This window comes from Fusarium redolens, assembly GCF_020744475.1.
Source record: "Fusarium redolens strain MPI-CAGE-AT-0023 chromosome Unknown BKA55scaffold_6, whole genome shotgun sequence".
Lineage (NCBI taxonomy): Eukaryota > Fungi > Ascomycota > Sordariomycetes > Hypocreales > Nectriaceae > Fusarium > Fusarium redolens.
This window is the reverse complement of record NW_025763669.1, coordinates 466,010-489,085: the sequence shown is the minus strand read 5'-3', so window position 1 is coordinate 489,085 and position 23,076 is coordinate 466,010. Positions and strand designations below refer to the sequence as shown.

At 47.4% G+C, this 23,076-nt stretch overlaps 9 protein-coding genes across 9 annotated transcripts; 2 read left to right on the top strand and 7 right to left on the bottom strand.

Moving 5' to 3' along the window:
* Positions 1-507: 507 nt before the first annotated feature.
* On the bottom strand, positions 508-5,195 carry BKA55DRAFT_611433 (uncharacterized protein). The gene is made up of 7 exons (XM_046196662.1): positions 4,824-5,195; positions 4,643-4,764; positions 4,239-4,597; positions 3,880-3,944; positions 2,581-2,743; positions 1,924-2,441; positions 508-1,602 (listed from the first exon to the last, which is right to left on the bottom strand). Exons 1-7 carry the CDS (start codon positions 5,065-5,067, stop codon positions 650-652), a joined length of 2,424 nt encoding a protein of 807 aa, XP_046050797.1. The 5' UTR covers positions 5,068-5,195; the 3' UTR covers positions 508-649.
* Positions 5,196-6,288: 1,093 nt separating this feature from the next.
* On the bottom strand, positions 6,289-6,693 carry BKA55DRAFT_537638 (uncharacterized protein; the record flags this gene model as incomplete). Its single annotated transcript, XM_046189940.1, has 1 exon — positions 6,289-6,693. The coding sequence occupies one exon, from the start codon at positions 6,691-6,693 to the stop codon at positions 6,289-6,291; it is 405 nt and encodes a 134-aa protein (XP_046050796.1).
* A 2,510-nt stretch (positions 6,694-9,203) lies between these two features.
* Positions 9,204-11,571, top strand: BKA55DRAFT_674148 (heterokaryon incompatibility protein-domain-containing protein). The gene is made up of 2 exons (XM_046198047.1): positions 9,204-9,644; positions 9,760-11,571. Exons 1-2 carry the CDS (start codon positions 9,398-9,400, stop codon positions 11,457-11,459), a joined length of 1,947 nt encoding a protein of 648 aa, XP_046050795.1. The 5' UTR covers positions 9,204-9,397; the 3' UTR covers positions 11,460-11,571.
* Positions 11,572-11,586: 15 nt separating this feature from the next.
* On the bottom strand, positions 11,587-12,712 carry BKA55DRAFT_736611 (uncharacterized protein; the record flags this gene model as incomplete). Its single annotated transcript, XM_046201339.1, has 3 exons — positions 12,578-12,712; positions 11,945-12,525; positions 11,587-11,895 (listed from the first exon to the last, which is right to left on the bottom strand). Exons 1-3 carry the CDS (start codon positions 12,627-12,629, stop codon positions 11,587-11,589), a joined length of 942 nt encoding a protein of 313 aa, XP_046050794.1. The 5' UTR covers positions 12,630-12,712.
* A 533-nt stretch (positions 12,713-13,245) lies between these two features.
* Positions 13,246-14,510, top strand: BKA55DRAFT_736610 (uncharacterized protein; the record flags this gene model as incomplete). Its single annotated transcript, XM_046201338.1, has 6 exons — positions 13,246-13,490; positions 13,563-13,711; positions 13,769-13,873; positions 13,920-14,122; positions 14,250-14,317; positions 14,374-14,510. The coding sequence occupies exons 1-6, from the start codon at positions 13,472-13,474 to the stop codon at positions 14,508-14,510; spliced, it is 681 nt and encodes a 226-aa protein (XP_046050793.1). The 5' UTR covers positions 13,246-13,471.
* Positions 14,511-14,871: 361 nt separating this feature from the next.
* On the bottom strand, positions 14,872-15,586 carry BKA55DRAFT_688234 (uncharacterized protein; the record flags this gene model as incomplete). Its single annotated transcript, XM_046199178.1, has 2 exons — positions 14,872-15,383; positions 15,439-15,586. The coding sequence occupies 2 exons, from the start codon at positions 15,584-15,586 to the stop codon at positions 14,872-14,874; spliced, it is 660 nt and encodes a 219-aa protein (XP_046050792.1).
* A 495-nt stretch (positions 15,587-16,081) lies between these two features.
* Positions 16,082-17,639, bottom strand: BKA55DRAFT_736608 (uncharacterized protein; the record flags this gene model as incomplete). Its single annotated transcript, XM_046201337.1, has 3 exons — positions 17,425-17,639; positions 16,741-17,293; positions 16,082-16,689 (listed from the first exon to the last, which is right to left on the bottom strand). The coding sequence occupies exons 1-3, from the start codon at positions 17,563-17,565 to the stop codon at positions 16,082-16,084; spliced, it is 1,302 nt and encodes a 433-aa protein (XP_046050791.1). The 5' UTR covers positions 17,566-17,639.
* Positions 17,640-19,575: 1,936 nt separating this feature from the next.
* On the bottom strand, positions 19,576-20,845 carry BKA55DRAFT_725438 (uncharacterized protein; the record flags this gene model as incomplete). Its single annotated transcript, XM_046201112.1, has 3 exons — positions 19,576-20,319; positions 20,367-20,468; positions 20,524-20,845. 3 exons carry the CDS (start codon positions 20,843-20,845, stop codon positions 20,018-20,020), a joined length of 726 nt encoding a protein of 241 aa, XP_046050790.1. The 3' UTR covers positions 19,576-20,017.
* A 587-nt stretch (positions 20,846-21,432) lies between these two features.
* On the bottom strand, positions 21,433-23,003 carry BKA55DRAFT_537632 (magnesium transporter NIPA-domain-containing protein; the record flags this gene model as incomplete). The annotated part of the gene is made up of 7 exons (XM_046189939.1): positions 21,433-21,571; positions 21,650-21,889; positions 21,942-22,233; positions 22,286-22,537; positions 22,598-22,687; positions 22,877-22,920; positions 22,990-23,003. 7 exons carry the CDS (start codon positions 23,001-23,003, stop codon positions 21,433-21,435), a joined length of 1,071 nt encoding a protein of 356 aa, XP_046050789.1.
* Between the last annotated feature and the right edge of the window lie 73 nt (positions 23,004-23,076).

Here is a 23,076-nt window from a genome sequence, read left to right as displayed (position 1 = left end):
GAGCTGATGATTGTTTCGAAGTCAGCTCCTCTTTCCAGGTCTGCGTTCTATCCCTGAATCCTCTTCCACTCCAAGTACAACTCCTTGCCCGACGGACCACCTGCCATAAGCAAGTCAAACTACTCCTTACCTCCCTCCTATCCAGGCTCAAGCTTCAATCTGTACGGCCACTTCTCGATGATGGTGTGCTCGTCCTTCATCGCCGCCTCAGCCAGAAGCGGCATGTGAGCCAACTGAGCCTCGTTCGCAAACCTTGGAACAGGATTAGCATGATATTTGAGATCAATTGAACGATGATTGTTCACCTTTCGAAAATATGGTCATATTCCCGCAAATGGCCGCGAGCGTACGCGACCTTGATAATGAAGGGGTCGTTCACACCTCTGATTGGGCGTTAGCTGCACGCACTGCTTGACACTGTCATGGCGGATAGCTACACAACAACAATTTTGCTCAGTTCAACCACCAAATACAGGCGAGGGTTGCCGGTGAGAAGCACAGATCCATGACAAGATGACGTAATTTAGATTGATTTACCATAACTGCAATCCAATAACAAAGGGTACAAGCAGCTATCCGCAGCGTAGCCCGGGCATCGGGTGAGTGCAGTAGAGGAAAGCAAGGCTCGCCCTCAATTCTGTGGATGCCTTCACTGAGGTACCCTAACAGTCCCCTTCATGACCTCCACCGCCTTTCCACTCAGATAAACAGTCTTAACCTTTCGCTCCCCAGCATCATCCGTCTCGACCTCAACATCTACCACGATAAGACTCTCCCGCCCCATCTCCACACCCTGCGTGATATTAAATCTGATCGAGTTCGCAGAAAGCTTATGCAACGCCAGATAACACGACAAAGCGCACGCAGCACTGCCCGTGGCTGGGTCTTCCATAGTACGCTTGACGAGCCTCGTGCGAAGATTCTGTATGAACTTCTTTTCATCAGACGACTTTTCACTGTTCAGAAGGACGAAGTAGTAGCGCCTCGAGTCAAAGTCATGTTTCCAGCCATCATCTTGCAGGTCACCGGAAATATAACCCATGGCTCCAATCTTCGCAGCGCCTAGCAATTCCAGAGATGGTAGTTCGATGAGCGCGAAAGTCATTCCGTTGACGATGCTAAACAGCGGTGCTCCCTCATCAGCGGCAGCGACTTGGGCGAGTTTCTCATCTGAACCAGCCTCACATTCAGACTTTGGCACACGCTCCTTGTGAAGTCTAACATCATCTGGAATTAAAGCCCGTGCAGAGCCATCCTGTTCAAATCCAAGATCAATTCGGCCAGCCTTTGCGATCATTGTCTTGACGCCCTGGGATTGGAGAAACACGGCCGTGCCAATGGTAGGATGCCCCGCAAATGGCAATTCGAATTTCGGGGTAAAGATATCAATCTTTCTTTCATTTGTTTCTGCGGGATTTTCAACATCATGAACAAAGACAGTCTCAGAGAGGTTGAATTCGCGGGCGATGCGTTGCTTTTGAGATTGGGTGGGCGGAGCCTGTTGGCTTGGTGGGGGAATCGTTACAACCGCGAGGGGATTGCCCTCAAAGGCTGTGTTGGTGAAAACGTCGAGAGTGGTGAATGAAAGACTCATCTTGGTGCCTTTACTGTTGTTTGCTGATATTCAGGATATTATTGCTTTGCAATTGAAGGAATAGGTGAGCATTTTAGTAGTGAGGTATTTCGCTGAGTGAGTCAGAGGGAGCTGCAGTCATACTAAGATTACTAATTCAATCAAGCACAAATCAACAACATCCGCAGTATAATGCTGAGTGAATTTATTCCTGGCTAGCAAAAGTACCGAGATAGCCTCGTCTCAACCTAGAACTTGACTTTTAAATACTAAACTATTAGGAACTTCGCCCAATCGCAGCAAGCACCAGCTTTTTAATATCTCTGGTTACGGCGCTTCGAGCATTCCACCTATCCTTCTTGCAGGGACAGAAAGGTACACTGCGCGTTCCCTCTCTTTGAGGACCCAGCGGTATGGCTGTTGGTTCTGCGCGCCGGGTCTATCTAGACTTTCGCGCCTTGCTAATATTCTCGAGCCCAACCACCCGATGCCGCCGAGAATCACGATGCCGCCAAGTGTTGCACCGACGGAGACACCTACTATCTCAGTAGTTGTCAATCCAGACCTCGCACTGAGCCCAGTATTCGCTTTTCTTTCTTGGCTGGAGGGTATCTCGGTTGCTGCAGAATCAGGAGCGGATTGGGTGGTGGATTGTGGTGGTAGTTGCAAGGTGGCTGACTCTTGTAGAGAGGTTACTGTTTCCGAGACTGCGACGGTATGGAGCCGACCAGAATCCGGAGCGGTGACGTTTATGTATTGGGACTCTGCCAATGGCATCCTCTGATCACCCGATTTGTATATTCCAAACCAGAAAACAGAGTCTTCGCCATGTCTCAAATAGTGCCCCATGTCATATTCGGCCTTCCAGCTAGTGGAGTTTAATAGTCTATCTCCTGCAAACCCAGATCAGTATACTTTCGAAAGGCTGCAAAAGGAAATTTGCCATACTATCTAACAGTGCATATTGCCCTCCTTTCTTGTTTGTAGGATTCATCTGCCAAACATACAGGTCGACCCTAGGGTCGTCTGACTCGAAAGTGATCGAGACGTTCTCGCTGTCGCTGTAGCGTATGTTCTTGCCCAAGTCTCGATCGACACCCTGATTTGGGTCCCATTGTGGAGGCCGTATAAATTTCGAATCACAAGCTGCCAGACAGGCGAACGTAGCAACTATCGGGACGAATACCCAATTCGTTTGCATGATGGTTGCTATTAGGCTGGAAACAAAGGGCGAGAGGTTGGTGTGTTGCCCATCCACATCCGTTGACTGTGACTGGTACAAGAGATCCCAGGGTATGGATGAAAGGGAGTCACGTTATTTCCGAAATCAATGGCGAGCCACGTACATTTAAGATGATCTAAGAGTCATGGCAAATGTGGAAATGGAGTTCGAGGTAAGCCAGGACTCGTATGCCCCAACAATAATGCCGCCACCAATAGCTCAAAAGTTTAATTGAGGCCCGGTAACCATGCCAAAAGTCTGGAGGCTGTGAGTGATGTTCTGACAATATTAAGTTAGAGTTTGGAAATCTCAGAAAGCAAAGCGCCGTCTACAAACACATATACACCATTCCGAGCATGTAGCAAGTCAGTTAGTCAGATCCTATGCTCTCTTTACACCGCAGAAATGCCACATTAAATACAGCTTGTTATATTATATAATCGTGTATGATTCCTGACTTGCCTGTCTGCTTATTGAAGTAGAAACAAAAGAAATATTCACATCTGAAAAGGCGTCAAGTCTAACAAGATCATTTGACCAGGTGATAAAAGTCTTCACACTGGCAGAGTATCTAGTTTAGAGGATTATTAGATAAAAGCTGAAATGGTAAAAAGTAATCCCTAAAAGCCGATTTTGTGAAGAGTGGTTCTAAGAGGCTTATACATAATAAATCATGACCTCGCACGTTGAGTTAGTGGAAAGCTTATCCGACAATGTTGAGGTGTTCTGTTTTCAAGAAGACAGATATAGCCACATATTATCAATGCCTTCCGGGGAACCTATCTCTTACGAGTGTACCGAGAAAGCTGAGGTACCCCATAAACATTTTTTGAATGGTCTCTTGAACTTGTGACTAGTCTTGATACACTAATAAGTCAATCGAATAGTAGTCTTGAGTATTTATTACGATTCTTTGTTGAGAACTCCAAAAATCCTGTTGCAACAACAGATACCCAGGTAGGATATATTTTACCGGACTCTGTCTTGGTGTTGATGCTTTCGTATTCGTGGAATGCGCCTCAAAGATTTGGGCAAATGCGGTATTTGAAAGCCCTCAATGCGAGTCAAGCCTTGCTTGGATTACTAATGCAACCGACGACATCGGAAGGGCGCAGCCGTACACGTAAAATACAGACAGAAAACCCGAGTCTCCTTGTATCTTGTTTCGCTGGTTCTAATTAGAGTTAGTTGGTCCTTCGAATGGCCTTTGTGACGTTCCCATTCATGTATTATCAGCTCTTTTCGTGACCATGACCTAAACAAATTCCAGCAGGGAATTATTATTTGTGCATAAGTAAACTTCCCCTCCGATTCTTCAACTCAAAGTTTCTGATTCAGCTACGCAGATGATTGTTGGCCATAAAGTTAAGCTTTAGGATGCTAACACCGGTGATGAGGACTGTTTCTGATTCAGGCTGTTCCCATCAAGGTGCTTCATGCAACCCCGGAGGACTTCTAGCATAACCTGATTGATAAGCCTCCACCGCCGGGTCGCCGGGTAGCTCAGCCTTCAGCTCGGAGGAGTGAAATTGCTGTTGCTGACTCTGAGTAACCACTGAGACGTCTGTGTCCTTTTTGATCTTTGCTAAACGTCTCCAGACTAACCATCCCACAGCACCAAGAAGCAAGAGACCGCCAATGGTTCCACCAACAGCTGCCCCCGCAACTTCGCCCCGGGACATTCCAGAGTCGTAATCCGGACCCGCATCTGAAATCTCCTCTTCGTTCGAGCGCTGATCTGTAGTCGTAGATGTAGAGATGGGGTGCGTAGTGGATGTTTGCTCTTGTTGAGAAGACATGCTCTTTATCGTGGTGATAGTCGTGGTTACGCGGTTCTGGGGGGTGACATTAAAACGTTGCGTTGCGAAAACATGGTCGGAATTAATCAAAGTAAAAGAGTAGACCGAGTCTTCGTTATTCGTCGTGGAACCAGCAATATCCCACTGAGCTGTCCACTCGGTGAGGGACGCTAGGCGCTTGAGTCAGTAAGGGTTGAACAATGAACATGAGATACGAGGAATATCCTACGGTCCAATAGTCTTGGCACAACCGATCTAGGCAGCTTTTGCACCACGTAAAGTTCAAGATCTTCGAGATCGGTTTCCCAAAGGAGCTGGATCTTGTCTCCGACTTTGTATCTTTTGTTCTTTTCTAATCCGTCTTTCCCGTCTACATCAGGATTCCATTCTGGAGGACGAAGGAATTTGGTCTTGCAGAAGACGCAATTGGCGAGTATTGAGATTAGAATAGTAAAGACCGGAATGGAAAGCATGTTGGCGACGAAGAATGTCAAGTTCCAGAAATAATGAATGATGGGCCTTTCGTAGGTAAAGAGGACCCGTGTGCGAGTGCAGGATGTAAAGGACCAGTACTGGTCGTGGTGGACAAGCTTATTTGTTTTGACTGATTTGTGAGCCCAGGCCAAGAACAAGCGGACATGGGCCGTTAATTAAACGGGATCGTCATACCCGGACAATATGCAGCCGATGAGCGAGATAGGGTTAGTTCAGGCCCGAGCCGCAGACCAAAATGCTAGGGCTACGGTTGATGATCTGACTTTGTTCCCACCACCGTTCACTCTTCAACACAAGTACAAAGTCGAGAAAGGCCAGTATCTCGTTTTAAAAAATATTTTTGTGACAGGCTGCATAACATTTCTCTCTTTTACAGTGCTGGATGCAATTCCGGATTCCTCCCTGCCGTTTTCTCCAGTGCACTTCCAGATTTGTCTTGTTGCATATGCAGGCGTGACAGGGGACAACCAACAACACAACAACCAACAGTGCGTCACATCCAACGGGGTTAAGTGTCCGGGTAGTGAAACTCTTCGCACAGTCATATTTCCAAGTCGAGAAGGTGGTTAAATGAAAGCTGAAAAGACAGAAGCAATCTTGATAAGCCCAGTTACTGAAAAGGGGCTTCGGTCGTAGCTGATGAATTATGATCGTTCAGGAAAATATCTCTGGAACCACTTGACCCTTAGATGATACCAACGCTGCATGATGCCGATTCTCCAGGCGTAAATAGCAATCCGTGTATAGATGGAGCGCTGATCTGCTTAGCAAAAGTGCCTTATAAGGCTATATAAGTAACTGACTCTGCCTTCTTACTTTTGGCCCATTGCCAGGAGATGGGTGCGCACAATAATTAGGAAATGGCCTCGACGCTGCAAGTATGGTGCCTGGTAGTGAGCAGGGGCACCTACGGAACTTTTGCCTCTTACGAAAGTCGACGTGGCTGAGATATGAAGTTCATATCATGCGCCCTAAGTCGCCCCTCTACGAATGCACAGTAGATGTTAATGATGACGATGTACTACTGGCGGATATATAGACAGAGGAGCATAGCAATATATAAACTTGTAATTGTTGCTAAGTTATGGCTAGCTTGGAGATAACGAGCTAGGCAACTGAAGGGAAGGTCCGGTAATTCATAACGAGCGTGTTTTGAGAACAGTAAAACCCCTTCTCACATATTATCCACAAAGGATGATTTAGCCCGACTCAGCCTGCTTTTCACAACCTCCCTGCTTAAGGTTGCACTGCGCACCAGTGAAAACAGCTTCCTTGCAATTAGTGAAAGAAGCACGGCGATCACGCCCGTTCTTGACAAAGTCGATGACGAGGTTGCCTCCAACACCGTTGATGTTAAGGCGACCTCCGTCAATAGAACGGTTGATACCCTTGAGCTGACCAGTGGCGTACTCCTTGCAAGAGCCCGGGAAGCCGTCGGACCTCTGCGTGGAGGCTCCGTCGACTGGAGAAATGGTGATCAAGCATTGGCGGTTGCAGGCGGGGGAGCCAGGAGTGCCACCACCAGCGGTTGAAGCGTCTTTGACTTCGAGGGATAGGGCACTGCTGGTGAAGGCGGCGAGCATGAGCATGGCGGTGGTCTTCATGATGACGATCTGATGGGAGTAAGCAAACGCCAAGAGAGATACTTAGGGTGCGAGCTTACTGAGTCCAAATTGCTCTGGAAATATTTTGATATCTTAGTCTGGTTATGTCAAAGTTGTCGAGGAGTTGTGTTGGTAATGAGCTGTTAAAGTGGCCTGCTGATAGCCCTTTATACTTCAACAAGGACCCTTGAAACAACTAACAAAGGGACAACATGAGATCCCTTGAGCAGGACAATCGACGATCAAATGCTGAGTAGACAAACAAAGTTGCTGAATAAGATTGACTAATAGGACGATTAATGGCTATGCAGTTCGGATACGAAGGTGCGTGGTACTGAAAGAAAAGCAGCTTCCAAACGAAGAACGACAGGTGCGTTCAGTAGATGATTTCAGAATCAAGGCGTCAATCAGCTTGTGACAGTGAAGCTCGTAGGACTATAGACGATCGTCGTACTAGTAAATGGTTAGGTTACACTGTATGGTTCGGCCGCTCTATGAGAATGCATGACTGGCCGCTCAATAGGGTTCGGCCGCTATACAGGAGAGATCTACATCTATATTATAATCCTTCGCCCCCGAACATAAGTATTTCTCGTATAGAGAATGCACAAGCATAGAATAAAGCTCTGTGATTGAGTCGCGTGAAATTTCCGAAAACCTCGCTACTGCAAGGTTGTAGAAGATCAAGAATCACGGACATTTTACGATCTCGATCTTTGCCGAAGTATCCGTTAACACTGAGAAGAAATTCTCGATAGAGCTACTGAGAATCATAATCGTGAGGGTGGAATTTTGAATGTCACTTCAGCAGGGCCTTCTTTGAAGAGAAAGATCATACGACTACAGGGTATACGAGTGTACTGCGTGTGCCAGACTCGGACCACTCACTGATCCATCTCCCTATTTCCCCGTGCTCAAAAATTCCGATGCGTTTAAATGTAAACCCTGAAACATGCTCCAGCATGATGAATGCGTTCGTGCCCCCTCCATATACTCCGTGCCCCCCACATAGTGGCATACAAACTCCTTCCACCTCCACCGTCTTTTTGAACTTTCGCACCATATCCATGGTGTCTAGATGTAGGTCTTGCGAGCTAAATTCCTTTTGGAAATGGAGATCAAGTCTAGTTTCGTCTTCAAAAACTGCGAGCGTGGTCGACATGGCCGTCAAACGATAGTGATACAGCATACACTCAATATCGAGCTCGGCTGAACGCAGCAGCCCTGTAGGGTCACCTCCTGGCGGTTCCGGCACAATTCGTTCCTCGGCAAGTTTCACAAGCGCAACCTAGAGGCTTCCGTACCTCATAGGTTTTGCCCAAAGTGACAATCGGCGCGAGCAGCTTTAGCTGCGGACCCTTATTTGGAACCTTGACAATGCAACCAGGAGGAATGCCAGGTCGCAATTTGATGGCGCAGACTAGACGAATGGCATAAAGTTTCTAGATTCGGGCATTTTTCCAGTCTGTCCCGTGAGGGATGTCAAACGGATTGATCCCTCTGCTCTTTTGCAGGATCTCATCGAGTGTCACTTGCTTGGTAGGGTCTCCATTTTCATCAGCTAAGAAGCAAAGGTAGGTGATGGGCTGCTTTTTCCCGGTGTTTTGAAGGTACTGAACCAGCAAAGAATTGATGCTTTCCTGGGTGGTATAGACCACAAAGTCATAGAGATACTTTCGGTCGGAGAGGTTGGATTGGTTGGGAGCCATGGTGCAACTAAGTCTTGACTGTCTTTGGAATAGAGTATTGTGAAAATTGGATGTTAGAAGAGTGGCTTTCTTGCGTTTGGTGGAATGCTTCTACCAGCATTGGTCTTTCTATTTGAAGCTACGTCCTGGGTTAGCACATGAACCTCGATATCCAATGTCTTGGTTCTTGAGGACAAAGGCCTTCTGCTTCTGTACGGCTTTTGACACGCATTACCTGATAGCTGCGATACGTTGCAGGCAGGCCGGGTGAAAAAGAAACAAGTCACTTGTTAAATTATTAGTGTCTCAATCTATGCATGGATTCCAGCCCAATCACTGATAATAATCCTTTATTAGGACAAGAAGCTGTGAAGATCTCGACGTCAACGTGAACTATAACACCATATTATAAACAGCGTCTGGAACGGGCCGCACCTTTCCGGGCCGTGAGGTAACTCAATTGGGTCTTTCAGCTGCGCCATCTTTACTCAGTCTAGTGTCACCCCACTTGGCTGAGTGCTTCATAGCCAAAGATGTGTTGACCTGTATGAGATCGTTTAATATAGTAAGGTATTATATAGCTTGATAAATATTAATACAGTCCTTTAACGTACCCTTTTTTCTATGTCTAAAACTTTTCCGGAATTATAGTTACTAAGTTAACAACCGAATTTAATGTGCTGGCTCTAGGGTAAAGCCTCGGTTGAGGAAAAGCCAGCTAACCCTCCGTGGGTTGACGGAAACCTTCCCAGGCTGACCATCAAAAGGAGGCTCAAGGCTGCTTACCCCGCAGCCGCCATGCAGAATTGTAAAATGATTGCTGATTTGGATTGGCTTCGAGAGATTGTGTCAGAATTTGTAAGCTTGATAGAATTGAAGCAATGCCCTTTCTGTACTAGTGAAGCCATGAGACTCCAGGTCTGTATTCACCATCAACATTGCTTGCCGCGTCATTCGACTCATCAGAGACGCTTCATCCTTCAGCGCAAAACAACGGGCCCCTTCTTTATGGCAAGATGACCTGCACCGCATGCGACTTTCCAGCAGCTCCCGATAATGCCGATCAAGGTTCCACATACGACGAGCTATTACAAGCAGCTCAGGCCAATTGTCCGCGATGCACGTTCGTTTTGAAGTGTATCAGGACAGGAGCAGCACACATCAAAGTTGCGGACATTTTGAAGGTGACAGCTCTTTCTCATGGCTACGTTAAAATTATTTGGTCTGGTGGAGAGTTGTCGCTGGAGGCCTTCAACCAACATGGCAAGTCTTTATCATCTACCTGCATCGACGACGAGGAGTCACAACGAAGCTTCCCCTTCAGATATCGCTTCTTGTTAACAGATTGATTTCTTGTTTGCTAATGACTTCCTCACAGGTGTCGAAGATGCTGGGCTGGGTATTACGCGGTTATCTCTAGGTCGTTTCCCTAGCACTACGGAGTTTCGAACGACGGCCACAACAATCCAGTCTTGGATAAAGGAGTGTGTTGGTGCACACAAAGGCTGCCGGTCACAGACCCAAGATCAATCTGCCTCGTTCATATGCCCAAAGAGACTGCTCGACTTGAATAATGGGACACTGATTCTTCGAGAGGATCTTGGGCAAAAGTTGAGCTACGCCTGTCTGAGCCATTGCTGGGGAAAAATCAACATCGTGAAGACAACAACGCAAACCATAGGGCAGTTCAAGACAGGAGTTCCCTTGGACCGGCTGTCGAAGACGTTCCGGGATGCTGTTGATATATGTCGCAGTCTTGGAATTCTCTATCTCTGGATTGACTCACTTTGCATCATTCAGGACAGCGACAAAGACTGGAAAGAACAGGCAGCTCAGATGGCAGATATCTACCAGTATTCATTCCTGACCATAGCAGCTACAAAATCCAGCGACGGTTCTCAGGGATGCTTCTCAGAAACTAGCCACCAATATGTTGCCAAGTTGGTTCCTGGATTTCAAGACATTTATGTCCGTCGAGATCTGCCACTCTTTCCAAACCACTGGACGCAATTAGAAAAGAACGATAGCTATCCACTGCTGAACCGTGCATGGATCTATCAAGAGATGAGACTGTCACCACGGGTACTGCACTTCTGCAACGAGGAAGTCATCTGGGTATGCCGAACTTCACAACGCAGCGAAAGCGGATGTAATGACATGGATTACAACGACGGCAAGAGTTTCAAGCCTGCACTATTTGGGTGCGTTAGCGACGAACCCCGTGAAAAGGGCCACGTCATATGGCATCGAACGGTTCAGGAGTACTCCAGACTGAACATTACCTTCGAATCAGACAAGACGATAGCACTAGCTGGTATTGCTCAGCGCACGCAACGTACTCGACCAGATGATAGATATCTAGCGGGTATATGGGAGAAGCACCTCCCGCTCGATCTTCTTTGGATGGTCTGGCCTACACCAAATGTCAAGAAACCGAGACTTGCTAGATACCCGTCGTGGTCCTGGGCTTCTGTAAAGTCACAAGTAATGTGGGATGGGCACTGGAGCCCGCTTCGGTCCGTGGTCGTCCGGGAAGTGCGCTATATCTCTGACGGTCCAAGCCACATGGGAGACTGTTCAAAATCGATAATCACTCTGCAAGCTCCCCTTATAGGCACAAAATCCTTACTGCTGACCCATGTTACACCAATGAGCGTATGGAGTGGCAAGGCCAGTAACACTGTCACACAATTGCAAGATATTCGTGTCGAAGAGCTTTGTGTCAACGACTATAAACCTGATAGTCCGGTAGATGGATCATCATCTGCAACATGGCCCCCTGCCAGTGGAGGATTCGTTATTCCACTTGGTGTCAATGTTGAAGACAGCTTTGCTTTCTGTGGTATCCACGTTGTCAAGAAGCTGGGAAGTGATGGTTATGAGCGAGTGGGCCATGTTGGGATTAGCCATGATGCTTTATTGACGAGCAATTACACCAAATTTATGAAGCGTCTAAAGAAGGACGATAGTTCGCAGTTGCCACTTACGGAGGCTCTAGAGAGCACTTCCAGAGCCTACGCTCATGGTGTAAAAGGGCTCCTAGAAGGTTTGCAAGTCTCAGATATTGTCTTAGTATGAAGTCAGTGTTTATATTATCAAAAGAGACCAATGCCTCGCATCCCTCCTGTCAATTTTTAATTCATGATCTCTTGTTCTTTGTGCTAGCGCGCATGGCTGATCTATCCTGCACCGCTACCTCTCCATTTTATATCTGACATGAAGAACGCATGCCCTTCTCCTTCACTGTCTCAAAGAACTTCAACTCCTCCGCCATGGCTCGGGTTCCCATATCCAAAGGACCTACGGTAGGGTATAAAGCTTCTAAGCTGACTTCACGGACATGGACAGACTGCTCTTCCTTTGAACCGATCATCATAATCTCAACGATGTTTCCGTCCCCATACTGAGACTCTTGGAGCACCTTGAGGGTCAACTCAGCAACATGTTCTGGTTCCAATGCCACATCGCCGCGTTGGAGTCTGTCGCGGCAGTATTCTTGCTCGAAGATTGGTGTCTGTCAGCCTTGTTAGCATATCATATCACTTCAGTAGAAGAGAACGTACGTGAGCCGGGCCAGGGCAGATGGCTGCGTTGCGGACACCAAGTGCCCTCTTCAGTCCACTGAGAGACTTGACCATGCTTACAAGAGCAGCCTTGCTTGCAAAGTACAAAGGCGTCTGCATAGAATGCATGTAACCACCCATACTAGCAACAAACAACATATTACCTTGAACCTCTGGATGTTGCTGCCAGTAGTCAATCGCAATCTGCGCCAGTCTAATTGGCCCAATGGTATTGATGGCGAAAGTTTTGTACTGGCCAACCTGTGCATCCTCAGGGTCCTCTGCAAGAGGCGAAATGCCAGGAGGGTTCCAGAAGGAACTTGATGGTGGCTCATATACTCCTGCACTGTTCACCACGATATCAATGCGGCCGAATTTCTCGAGAGCAATCTTCCATAGTGCTGAGATTTGTGCCCAGTCGGAGATGTCGGTTTGACAGAAGATGGCAGATGGTTTACCATCGGAGGGAGGATGAGAGAATTCTTTGATCGTTTCTTCGGCTTCAGGACGAAGGCGTACGTCTGCTACAGCGACGGAACACCCTGCATCGAGGAGTAGTCGAACAAGTGCATGGCCAATACCTAAGATGAATGAACATGAAAGCTGTCCTGAGATGGTTAAGTATGCACTGACCAGAGCCACCACCAGTAACAATGGCAAACCGATCCTTGACAGAGTAAGACATGATTAGCGTGGCGATGAGTAAGTCACCTAAGGCAAACGAAGCAAAAAGTAACCTCGCCTCGTCAAGGCCCTGGTATTTATCTTATGTATCCGTGCAGGATCCGCGATGTAACATAACGGTTCATCTTCTGCCGCGCGCATAAATGGTTTCGAGTGGTGGTAAATTTAGTTAAGCGAGCTGCTGTAAGTCAGATCCTTGCATGTTTCCCGCGGGGAGTGTGGTATCGTATGATGATGGGAGGATCAATCTTGCTGACAGGGCTTAGTGGCTAAACGGGAAGGAGGCATGAATGCGAAATCTGTCGGATACAATACATTGTGAGACGGGAGAACCCGTTTATAAGGCGCTGAACTGATAAACGATTATAGAGACATAGACCCGACGCGTACAAAGTGAACTGAGGTATAAGGCCAGTTAATCGGTCTTTCATGTATCGTGTTGATACTTCAGTTACCATGAAGTTACGGATGATAGTATTAAAGAGGAAGCAAAGTCTGTTCCTGCATGCACGCGTATACCCAACAGAAGGGCCCGTATCCTCAAACAACTCGGCTGGGTGAATCCTTCACCCAACCGTGCTGGGCTTCATCCCGCAGAAATGTTCAAGATCATCGTGCTTTTTACTAAAACAATCTCCATCTGTCAAATCATCTCCAAGCGGAACAGGGGACCTTCAGCGGGGGCCAGTTTTACTAGCCACAGGCTCTGAATCCGAGTGGTCAGATTGCTGATTTGAGCTTAAGACAACTCCACTACAGTTGCATTGTAGAACCAACAGCATAACATCCTTGGCGCAAGAATTTTGTTCCTTTGGATAAAGAAAAGGGCGATTAAAACAAGACATGCCTCATGCGATTTTCGGTTTTTCTTGGAGTTTTCGGTTTCTTGCTGTTCTTGTTGTTGAGTGCCATGGCTGCTAATACTGATTTACAGCCGGTTCGGCTGAAGGGCTCGCTCTCGCGTTGTTTGTTACGACGGTGTTACTGTCGATATTATGTACCATTGTCGTATTTTTGAGGGCGTATATCCGAACGCGGAACCAAAGCATTGGTACAGATGACTACCTGATGTGCGCTGGCTGGGTAAGTTTGTTCTCCGGTATGGACTCCACAAAGGCATGTGATATTGACCCTTTTCAGGTAGCCTATATGGTGCACAACATCATCGTCATCATTGGATGTCGCAGAGGTGTTGGTACTGTTCGGAGAAAACTAGAGACATCTCAGGTCCAGGGGGGCATGAAGGTTAGCTACTCAACACAAACTCCACAGCAACCACTGACTGTCATAGTATGTCTTTCTCTGGCAGATCTTCTACGCAGCGACCCTCGCCTTCGTCAAATCGAGCATCTGCGTAACCGTCCTTCGAATCGTGACCGGTAAAGCCTACGTGCGAGTATTATATGGTCTCATCCTTCTTTCCGTCTTGATGAGCTCCGTCGGTGTCCAACGTCATTACGGACTTTGCCGTTGCGGTTATACCCGATGTGTCTCGTACGCAAGTTACAGATGCGAGCCAAGTGGAAGCTATATGCGCAGCTTACCATGGGCTTGGGAATATTGTCAGTCACCGATATGTGCCATTTGGTCACGCGTTATGAGTTACTGACAAATTTGGAAGAGCATCCGTTGCGAGTATCGTCTGCGTCCCATATTCGAGTGCCTACCTCACCCCCGAGCACTTCATTTGTACCTCCCCCCTCGTCCCTCATAATCCACTCACTGGCTAACCATATATACTCAAGACCAAGTCGGGAACATCATTCTCTGGACAGTAGTTGAATGCGGCGTCGGCATAGTCGCGGGTTCACTCCCATCATTACGAGCATTCTTCAAGAGCCTTGCTCGAGACGAGTACGAACGACTACAGCAATTCCCATAGCATGGATCTATTGACGATCGGACGCGTTCGAGGACGGCCTGATAGAACGGATGCGATGGAATTAGGGGCAGGTCGGCTAGGTAGTAATGAGAGGGAAGATGAGACCCACGGATAAGACGACGATAGTACTCGCAGGATTATAGTCAAGGTTATTAGATCATTCAGGGCAGAAGAAGCTGGGAGTGGTGAAGAACAGTTATGTGAGGATAGGATCGGAAAGCAGGTAAGGGCTAAAAGGTAATGACGGCTGCGCACATAGACATTCAAGGAAAAGAATAAATCCCAAAACAGAGCTCGCTGCATAGTCGCTGCATAGGAATACCAACCACCATACCATTCGGCTAATTCATCAATAGGATCATCATTTAGGCTTCACAACAAAGTTGTCCATCTTGAACTTCAGCGTCGAATTCTTACTCCCCTTTGCACTAGGACTCGTAACATACCACTCCATCGAAATCGTCCAAGTACCAGTCTGCGAATTTGGAAAATCCGCGACAAAGTTCACCCACTGATTAACTTTATGCGTACCCCTGAATTTCGGACTATAGACAGTGCTGCTGAATGTCTCGGTGTCGAAGGTGAAGTAAGCCATTGAATACGGCACGCCATCGGGAGCTTTGGCCTCGACGAACAAGCCAGGTTTATTAGGCGCCGTGTACTTGGTGCTATCTTTAGGGAGAAGCATGGACCATGAGAGTTGGAAGCGCGATGCTTTACAGATCTTGAAGGTCTGGTAAAGTTTGTTATAGCTAGCCGGATCGTTATACCCGGATGTTCCCCATGCTTGGATGGCGTGGTCGCTTTTATAGCCGGGTTTTACGACTGTCGCGCTGCCGAGCTTGGCGTATGTAGGCTGGAAGACCCATGGGGCTGAGTACGTTAGTCGTGCTGCACATGATGCGTCATGTAGATGTGATAATCTCACTTAAGGAGCTCGACTCAAAGCTCGGGTTTTTGAGTGTATTTGCCGGGGTAGTGCAGGCTCGTGCATCAAGACCGCTAAGTGCATCAGCGGGTGCGGAGAATGCAGGGGCAGCGACCGCTAGCCAGATAAGAAGGGCTAATTTGACCATCGCGATCTTGATTCAGGACGGTTAATGGTTATACAATTAAGAACTGCAGAAATTGCAATACTACTAACAAGGCAAAAATGCAAGTCTGAGAGAGAACATGGTCGGTGAGGGAATGCCTCTGTTTCTTATAGGCAATCAAGGGGCAATAAACACCCCATGCACTCGGCAGTTGAGCATTATCATTCGATACTCGAATCAATAGTTTTGCGAGGCGTTGATCTAGACCCCTCAGCCGCACTTGCTAGACAGGGTTCCAGACGGATACCGGCAATTCCTTTCTAACAGCTACTCTTCAACCCCTCTCTTATGATACATACAACACGTTTAGGCAGCTATTCTTTCGTCTTTAGTTAGTACCGGAGACACCAGTGCGGTTGTATACCTACCCACTCGCATTTGGCGGCAGTAGTGTTCATTCTAATCTGGCATTGCAGGTAGAGTTGTTAAAGAAAGTGTTGACCCATCATATTCAGCTAAGAAAGGTTCCTTATCTCCCTAATCCGTTCGCAAGAAAAGCGATCTGAACCCAACAATGATGCCCTCCAAGCCTGACGGTGGGTGACTCTCATAGTTGATCCCGTAAACACTAGTGACCTGATGATCCGCGTACCACAAAAGCCCCTTAGTGCCTCCATTCATGGCCCTTCCTTGCTCACGTAACATACTTCCAGTGTTTAGCCAAAACTGAACGCAACCTAACTTTTGACCGAACCAGACATCAACCCAGGAGAGATAATCCCCTGCCTCTATATCTGTTGTACTGGCTGGGTCTACCCCAGTTGATCCATAAGCCGCTCCCCAATCCTCACTGTACTTCATCTGAAGAAGCTCAACGTTGGATATCCCTCCTACATATACAGCTGTAATTTGGTCATTGTCTCCCCGTTTGACAACGGAAAACGGCTCTCCCCACCACGAATGGCTGCCCAGCCAAAGATCATAGCGACCTCGCGAGGCAAAGATCTCCCGGTCCAGATTCGCAAGAGCCTCATCTGTGAGAGGCTTGCCTGACAGGTAGGGCCAGAAATCAGCGTAGCTGAGCACATGGATAGTCATATCTGCGTCGTACTGCATCGTGGCCCTGAAGGTGGCACCGTGAGATGCTCCGGTGTCAGCACCTGACAGTCCCTCTCACTAAGGTTTGACTTTCTGACGTCCCAATTCATACGTCTTTTTGGCGTATGTAACGTAGCTCATGTTATCAAGGCTGGGAACGTCATCCTCATCCATCGCGGAGAGGTCCGAGTGTACAGCCTTCCATTGCTCAAGTGTCTCCGTAGGGACATCGCTCATCTTGGAACCGTCCCCGGTGAGGTTCTGTAAAAACAGCTTGTGTCGTGACGCTATTTCCGCATGTGAGACCGCCGCAGTTTCTTTCATGAGATTATCAAATGTCTCCTGCAGAAACTGGACTTCGTCTACAGTAAAGCCCCATTTTCGACCGTGCTGGATGCCGTCGCCCAGCAGCTTGAGATGCATGGTCGCTGCGAGTGCAAACCATGGCAGCGACGCCACTCCATACTTGGGCGATGTAAACTCCCGCATCGAGACTCTCATTGTCTGATGGAGCGATGTGTAGTATCCGAGAAGTAAAGTTGTCACGTCTTTGCCCTCGTCAAACTTCTTAACCAGGACAGAGAAGTCGCTTATAGCGGCTTCAAGGCCTACCAATTTGTCCTTGAGAGTTTCCAGGTGATACTCTTCGATCTTGGAGTCAATCAGCATTTCGATGCGCTTTAACAGCTTCTCCCAAATGTCTGCGGCCGATTTGGGTTGGAAGATGAGGGAAGAGAATAGGTTGAGAACCGCGGCCAGGGGGTCGCCATAACCCGAAATACGCCAAGACCCGATGCGAGAATTCCGAATATGAATTTGCCAATTTCATCGGGGTCTTGCAGATCCAGATGTTCGCCTGCCCGGAGACTGTCAAGGCCCTTCTTGACAGCCTTGTTGAGGAAAGTTTCGTCAATCTTGACCATTTTGAAGGTTGGTTGCAGGTGTATTTGAATATTTTGGTAGTTTGAATAGGCTTGTAGGTTTAAATGGTAGTGTGTTGGTCTGTTGTCGATTTGCGAGCTACCTCTCTCGTCTTTATATACCAGAGGGTCACCAAGGATACTCCTCGTAGCCAAAGCGCGAAACTGGGAACGAAAAACCAGTAACGCCCTACTGAACATGCGAAGGGGGCCTCAATTTGCGCCCACGTACATGAGGATGCCTAGCAAGTTCATCTCGATGCCCTCTGTATATGCGCGGGGACCAACTGGGGTTTCCATTCCACGGACGAGGAAACATTCCTTTACTACAACAAGTAGGTTTGGTGGGGAGTTGTTAACGAGTGTTGGTGCTCGAGAGGGAACGGCAATTGCGAGACAGGTATTGGAGATACCTGCAACCCCGAGTTGCTCAAACTCTTTTAATGGCGGCCTTATCGATATTAGTAAGAGCAGGAGCTTCAGTGGACAAGATACTTGCAGATTCGGCTTTGGTTTAAGAGCAGAAAAGAAAGCTCCCTTGTCGTCATCATGCGAACGACAAACGTTGTGAAGTGTGCGATCAGAGTAGAGGTAAGGACCTGGAGGGAGAGACGTTTCGCTGTCTTCAATGACAATATCAATTCACTGCGTTCCAAACCCTTGCAGGTATTCCCAACACTCTTCGGGTATGATCTGGCCGCTATACGGGGTCATGATGATGACACCTGAAAGGAATAGGTTGCGATCATAAACTTCACAGCCATCCAGCCTCTAGGTATGTCTTGAGTCATCCTTTCCTGAGGGGAACATCGTCATGACTTGCTATTACGGTTATGAGCAGAGACCACAAAGGAGTGTCGATTTCGTTGCGGAGCTAGAGTGGATGTCGTCAGCCCTGTCGAATACACTTGGTTACAAAAAGATCTGCGTACAGCAACGGCTTCTGTGGCGACATAGCGCTTGCCTCCAGCCTCAAATATTATAGTAGATTTGAGAGCCTCCATCGATGGAGCTTTTAGGTGTAGTTCTTTGGCTTAGCACAGTTGAAACAGAGTGATGAAGGTTTCGATGTCGCCGCGGCATGGAGGAGGTCGGTTTCGTTGAGTAATCGGTTTTTGAAGAACAAAGAACGTGTTGGAGCGGGCGAGGCCAGAGCTTCAATGAGCCAATGATGTTCTCACGTATCTAACAAAAGCAATCTCCTCACTACTAGACTCCATCAAAAATCTCGCGGCTCTTGTACAAATTGCCCCGTGGTTCTTTAAATAGACACAGCTCGCTCTCATCAATGACCTCAGATGTGTGATTTGCGGAGAAGTTTTACTTTAAGCTTCCCGCCTATCACCTCAGCCCGTGCCTTTATCCGGCCAATAAACACTCATGGACCAGTCGAGGCGTCTTCAAGATCACCGAAGGATCTAAACAAGAAAATCTTGAGTTATTAATCATCTCCAGTCGTACCACTCAGAACCCTGTGAACCTTCAATTAGGCAGGCTAAGAGCTGTAGTCAGATGGCACAGACGAAGCTAACTTTCAGCTTTAATCGAAGAGTGGATCATGACCATCCAACTCTTTATGTGAAACTAGCCTTATCCCCCTTGATGTAACCTCATGTACATCACCATACCGCTTTGAGCTAGGAGTGCGAGGGGCGGGCGCGACTGCAGAGCCATGATGGACAAGTCGATGTACGGCTCGCGATGGTCACCTGGTACTAATAGCGGTGCAATCTTACCCGAATACAGTCTGTCGGTCTGTCGGTTAAGTATAAAGGATCCCAAGTTCCGCTGGTAAGATCGATTAGACTCACGTCCTCTCAACAAGCTACCGCAACTTATCTTCTCTGTACCAAATCTGACCCCTCAATCACTCTTCGGTTTCTCAACATGAAGTTCACCACCGTTCTCCTCCTTATCGTCCCCCTTGCCGCCGCTGGCCCCGCCATTAGCACTGCCGAGGGTCTCCCAGACCTTGCCACCTCCGGTGAAGAAGGCTACGTTCTTTCTCACGGCGAGGCTCTTCAACTTGCTGCTAAAGTCTGCCCCGCCAAGTTCCCCAGAAAGTGCTCCATTGGTAACTTCTGCTGCCGCACGAAGAAGTGTTGCAAGAAGGAATGCTGCAAGAATACTGCTAGATACTGCAGTGCCGGTCGATGCTATCGATAATGTTAATGGATAGAAACGAAAGACGGTGGTAAGTTGTCATGGACTGGTTTTGATGGGATACGCTGATGCAGACCTACAGGAGTGATATAAATGTATATAGTGTACATAATTATGTGTGTTTTGGATGGAATTTCAACTTTGTCTTGAGCGACAGCATTCCGATCTCGTCCAAAGAAAGATCATTTCGAAGCGCTTTAGTCCGGTTCAGACTAAAGGACTTGAGAAGCCAGTCTGAAATCCATAGTGTTTTATCAAGAGAGCTTTTGATAGCATGTGTCCCGCAATGTGCTCAATTCAGACAGTTTCTGGCTCCTGACTCAACCAGCAGAGTAGAATACCGTCTGTGAAGCCACCCTCCCACTCCACCAAATGGATCTTCCTTATCACTCGCTTCTTTCCTCCCATCAAACGTGATGACCTGGAGCTTTAGGATCGCCACCTGTTTCGCTTCATCCAGCTCAGCGCGAATCTCAACAATATTATCAACGTCCTTGGGAGATGGTGGTGACTCATGAGGGCCAAAGCAACCTCTCATCGTGATGCATGTTGGTGTTTTCGCGAGAACCACGAAATGGTTCGTGAAATACGTGCCTATGGCACGTCAGCAGAGAACAACACCCAAGATCAGAACATCATACCAGGCTCGTAAGTTGATTCCAGAAGATCCTTCTTCTCCCATAAGTCATTCTTATTTTTGTCGTTCTTGAAGAATGTCATGATTCTTCTTTGGATACCATATCCTGACCGCCATTAAATTAACATCATGTCTGGAATACCAACATTCGTGAACCTTACCAAATCCTCCCCACATTCCTGCAATGAATCTCTCAATCAACTTGGTTCCTCCATTCTTTGCATCTTCAATAAGTGCTTTATCCAGCTTATCGAATGGTACTTCCCTGACACACGAGTCGGCAGACACGGGTTTATTCCAAGGATTGATCTGCTTCAATAACGAATGCTCGAACAGCGATCTGCCATTCTCGGGTCCAAACGGTTCAAAGCAACATTTCCGTGTCACAAAGTGAAAGCTTGCTGCGCCGGTGACTGAGACTCCAGCAGCTACTTTCGCGGCAAGGATGAGTCGTTGGCGGAAAAGAGGCGATATCCGAGGCATCATGTAAGTTTTACACTGGAGTAGCCGGGATTGAAAAAGAATGGGAGGAGTTCAATAGAAATAAATAAATACTGACCCAATTTCGGACTTCATTGAATGCCGAGGCCCGGAAAGGCAATATTTATATAGATCTGAAACTCCACATATTTGGAAACATTTCCATAATTAACGGTTGCTTAAACGAATTTGATGTTAGCAGCTCCAGTCCGTCAAGACTTGGCAACATTTGCTCGATTTGATTGGATCGTGACATGTCCCCACCGGTTATTTCCCGCTGACGAAGTGAATTTCCCGCTTATCTAATCTGGCCGGGCCATCTTGCTAACCCTATACCTGGGATTTGAAGATGACGTTTACAGCGTCAACTACAGACTGCGATATATATTGAAGCCATTCCGCTTTCAAGGATTATAAATCTATTAATAACCTCTTTTCAACCTCGTGCAGTATCTCACCTGCAGAGACCCCAAAGCGCAGTCTTGCTGTAGAAGGACAATCATGTACTTTGCATGAATTTCCTTCCATACCAGGCCTTGAATCTTAAGCTTGATTAGGAGTGAAATTGGGGTTTGTTGTGCTTCCCCTTTTCAAGGTTCGAGCTTGGAGTACTGTGCTGTCCACCACCTTGTCCAGTAAACATCGTTGAGGAACGACAGGTATATCTCATCACAGTCGTCAAGGTAAACTTGGACAGGCTGACAATCCGGGCCAGACACAGGGCAATGACTTCCGAGTCATGGTAGATTATATGTTCTATCCTACACTTGGCTGTATTGAAAGCACGATGGCGATATATCCGCTTACAAGCCACGGTCAGAACCATAAATATTGACGGTGTCCATCGACACAGCGGAGGATATATGCTGCTCCATGCTTGGTCGGGCGTTCTCCGTCTGTAGTAGGAAAACCCCTGCAAATATTAAAAGAAGTCCACAGATTGACGATAAAGTGTTGACGATGCCGACTGTAGTGAGTCCTCCGAATAGAATAGATGATGACAAAAGAGTCGCAGTCGTAAAACTTATGTAGTACAAGGGATTGACACTGTGGCCGATGGTCAGCAAATTTCATATACATGATGATAAGATTTACTTACATGCTCAAAGGAAACAAGGCAAGGGCCTTGTTGAAGTAGTACAACTGGATGATAACACAGACTAGCATGAACACCATACACCCGTAGGTGGAAAGATGGGAAAACTGATCATCGCCAGCCAGTGTAAGCTTCAGAGCAATGCCGAATGCCTTGATAGCAACGATCGCTATTGAACCAACGGCTGAGCAGACAGATAGGTATACTAGAGGGTAGCTCTTCCCATAAGTTGGCGCAACACTGCGGATCATGACTACTGAGAATGTGATTACAACGCCCATGCAAATAAGGTAACCTGAAGAAGTTTGTTTTAGTCTCAAGGCCAATTTAATCTGCCGGTGTATTACCTAGCTGAACGGCGTGCTGCGAGATCTGTTCAATAGTTCGGATGTCCTCGTTCGGTGGTGCATGAAGCACAATCTGAGTGGTGCCGAGAAGGCAGATAAAGACTCCGATCTTGCGCAAGATCCCGAGTGTCTCATTCAGGAAGTATCGTCCTAGGATAGCTCCAGTCAGGACTGAGACAGCCCCAAAGAGAGTTACAAGAATAGCCGGCGCAAAGGCATACGCTGCGAAGTTACCAAGCTCCCCGATGGCCACTTTACTCTTTTTGTTAACAATGATGGCAAAGAAACAGCGACGTCAGGTCCTTCACTTACGCGCTGCGAATCCAATCCACCAGGTGGGGGTTTTTATATATCTAGAAATTTGTCCTCTCAAGGCATGGTATTGACTTGTATCCTTGAGGCCTATCAGAACCCAAGTATCAGCCAACGGCACTTATCTTCGCAATTATCTTGCCTGATATTGCCAGCTAAGTGTGCTCGGCGCAGTTGCTTGCATTGCCTTCTTGGTTATAATAAAACTTGCACCTATTCGGTGAATACCGGCATTAGCGAGTGACTCGCCCCATAGTGATGGCCGAGATGTTCATATACCAATGATCGAGTTTGATACGATAGCGAGTGCCATCCCAAAGTATCTATACAACATAACGCTGTCAGCGCTGACGGGCACAGGTGGGGATTATTCAAGCGGCGATTCAGCATACTTTTCTTCTAACATGGTACAGCGGGTTATGGCTCGATAGGCAAGGTACAGAGCAATGCAAGAAAGTTGTGTGTATGTAGAGAAGTAG

What these genes read in the sequence shown, in the direction of transcription:
- BKA55DRAFT_611433 (XM_046196662.1), bottom strand. Translation starts at nt 5,067, where the DNA reads ATGCTTTCCATTCCGGTCTTTACTATTCTAATCTCAATACTCGCCAAT. An exon ending in TGTGCCAAGACTATTGGACC is followed by an intron (nt 4,765 to 4,823) that starts GTAGGATATTCC and finishes TCAAGCGCCTAG; the next exon opens with CGTCCCTCACCGAGTGGACA. An exon ending in CGATGTCGTCGGTTGCATTA is followed by an intron (nt 2,744 to 3,879) that starts GTAATCCAAGCA and finishes TCGTCCCGATAG; the next exon opens with TTGCTACGTTCGCCTGTCTG.
- BKA55DRAFT_674148 (XM_046198047.1), top strand. Translation starts at nt 9,398, where the DNA reads ATGACCTGCACCGCATGCGACTTTCCAGCAGCTCCCGATAATGCCGAT. An exon ending in GGAGGCCTTCAACCAACATG is followed by an intron (nt 9,645 to 9,759) that starts GCAAGTCTTTAT and finishes ACTTCCTCACAG; the next exon opens with GTGTCGAAGATGCTGGGCTG.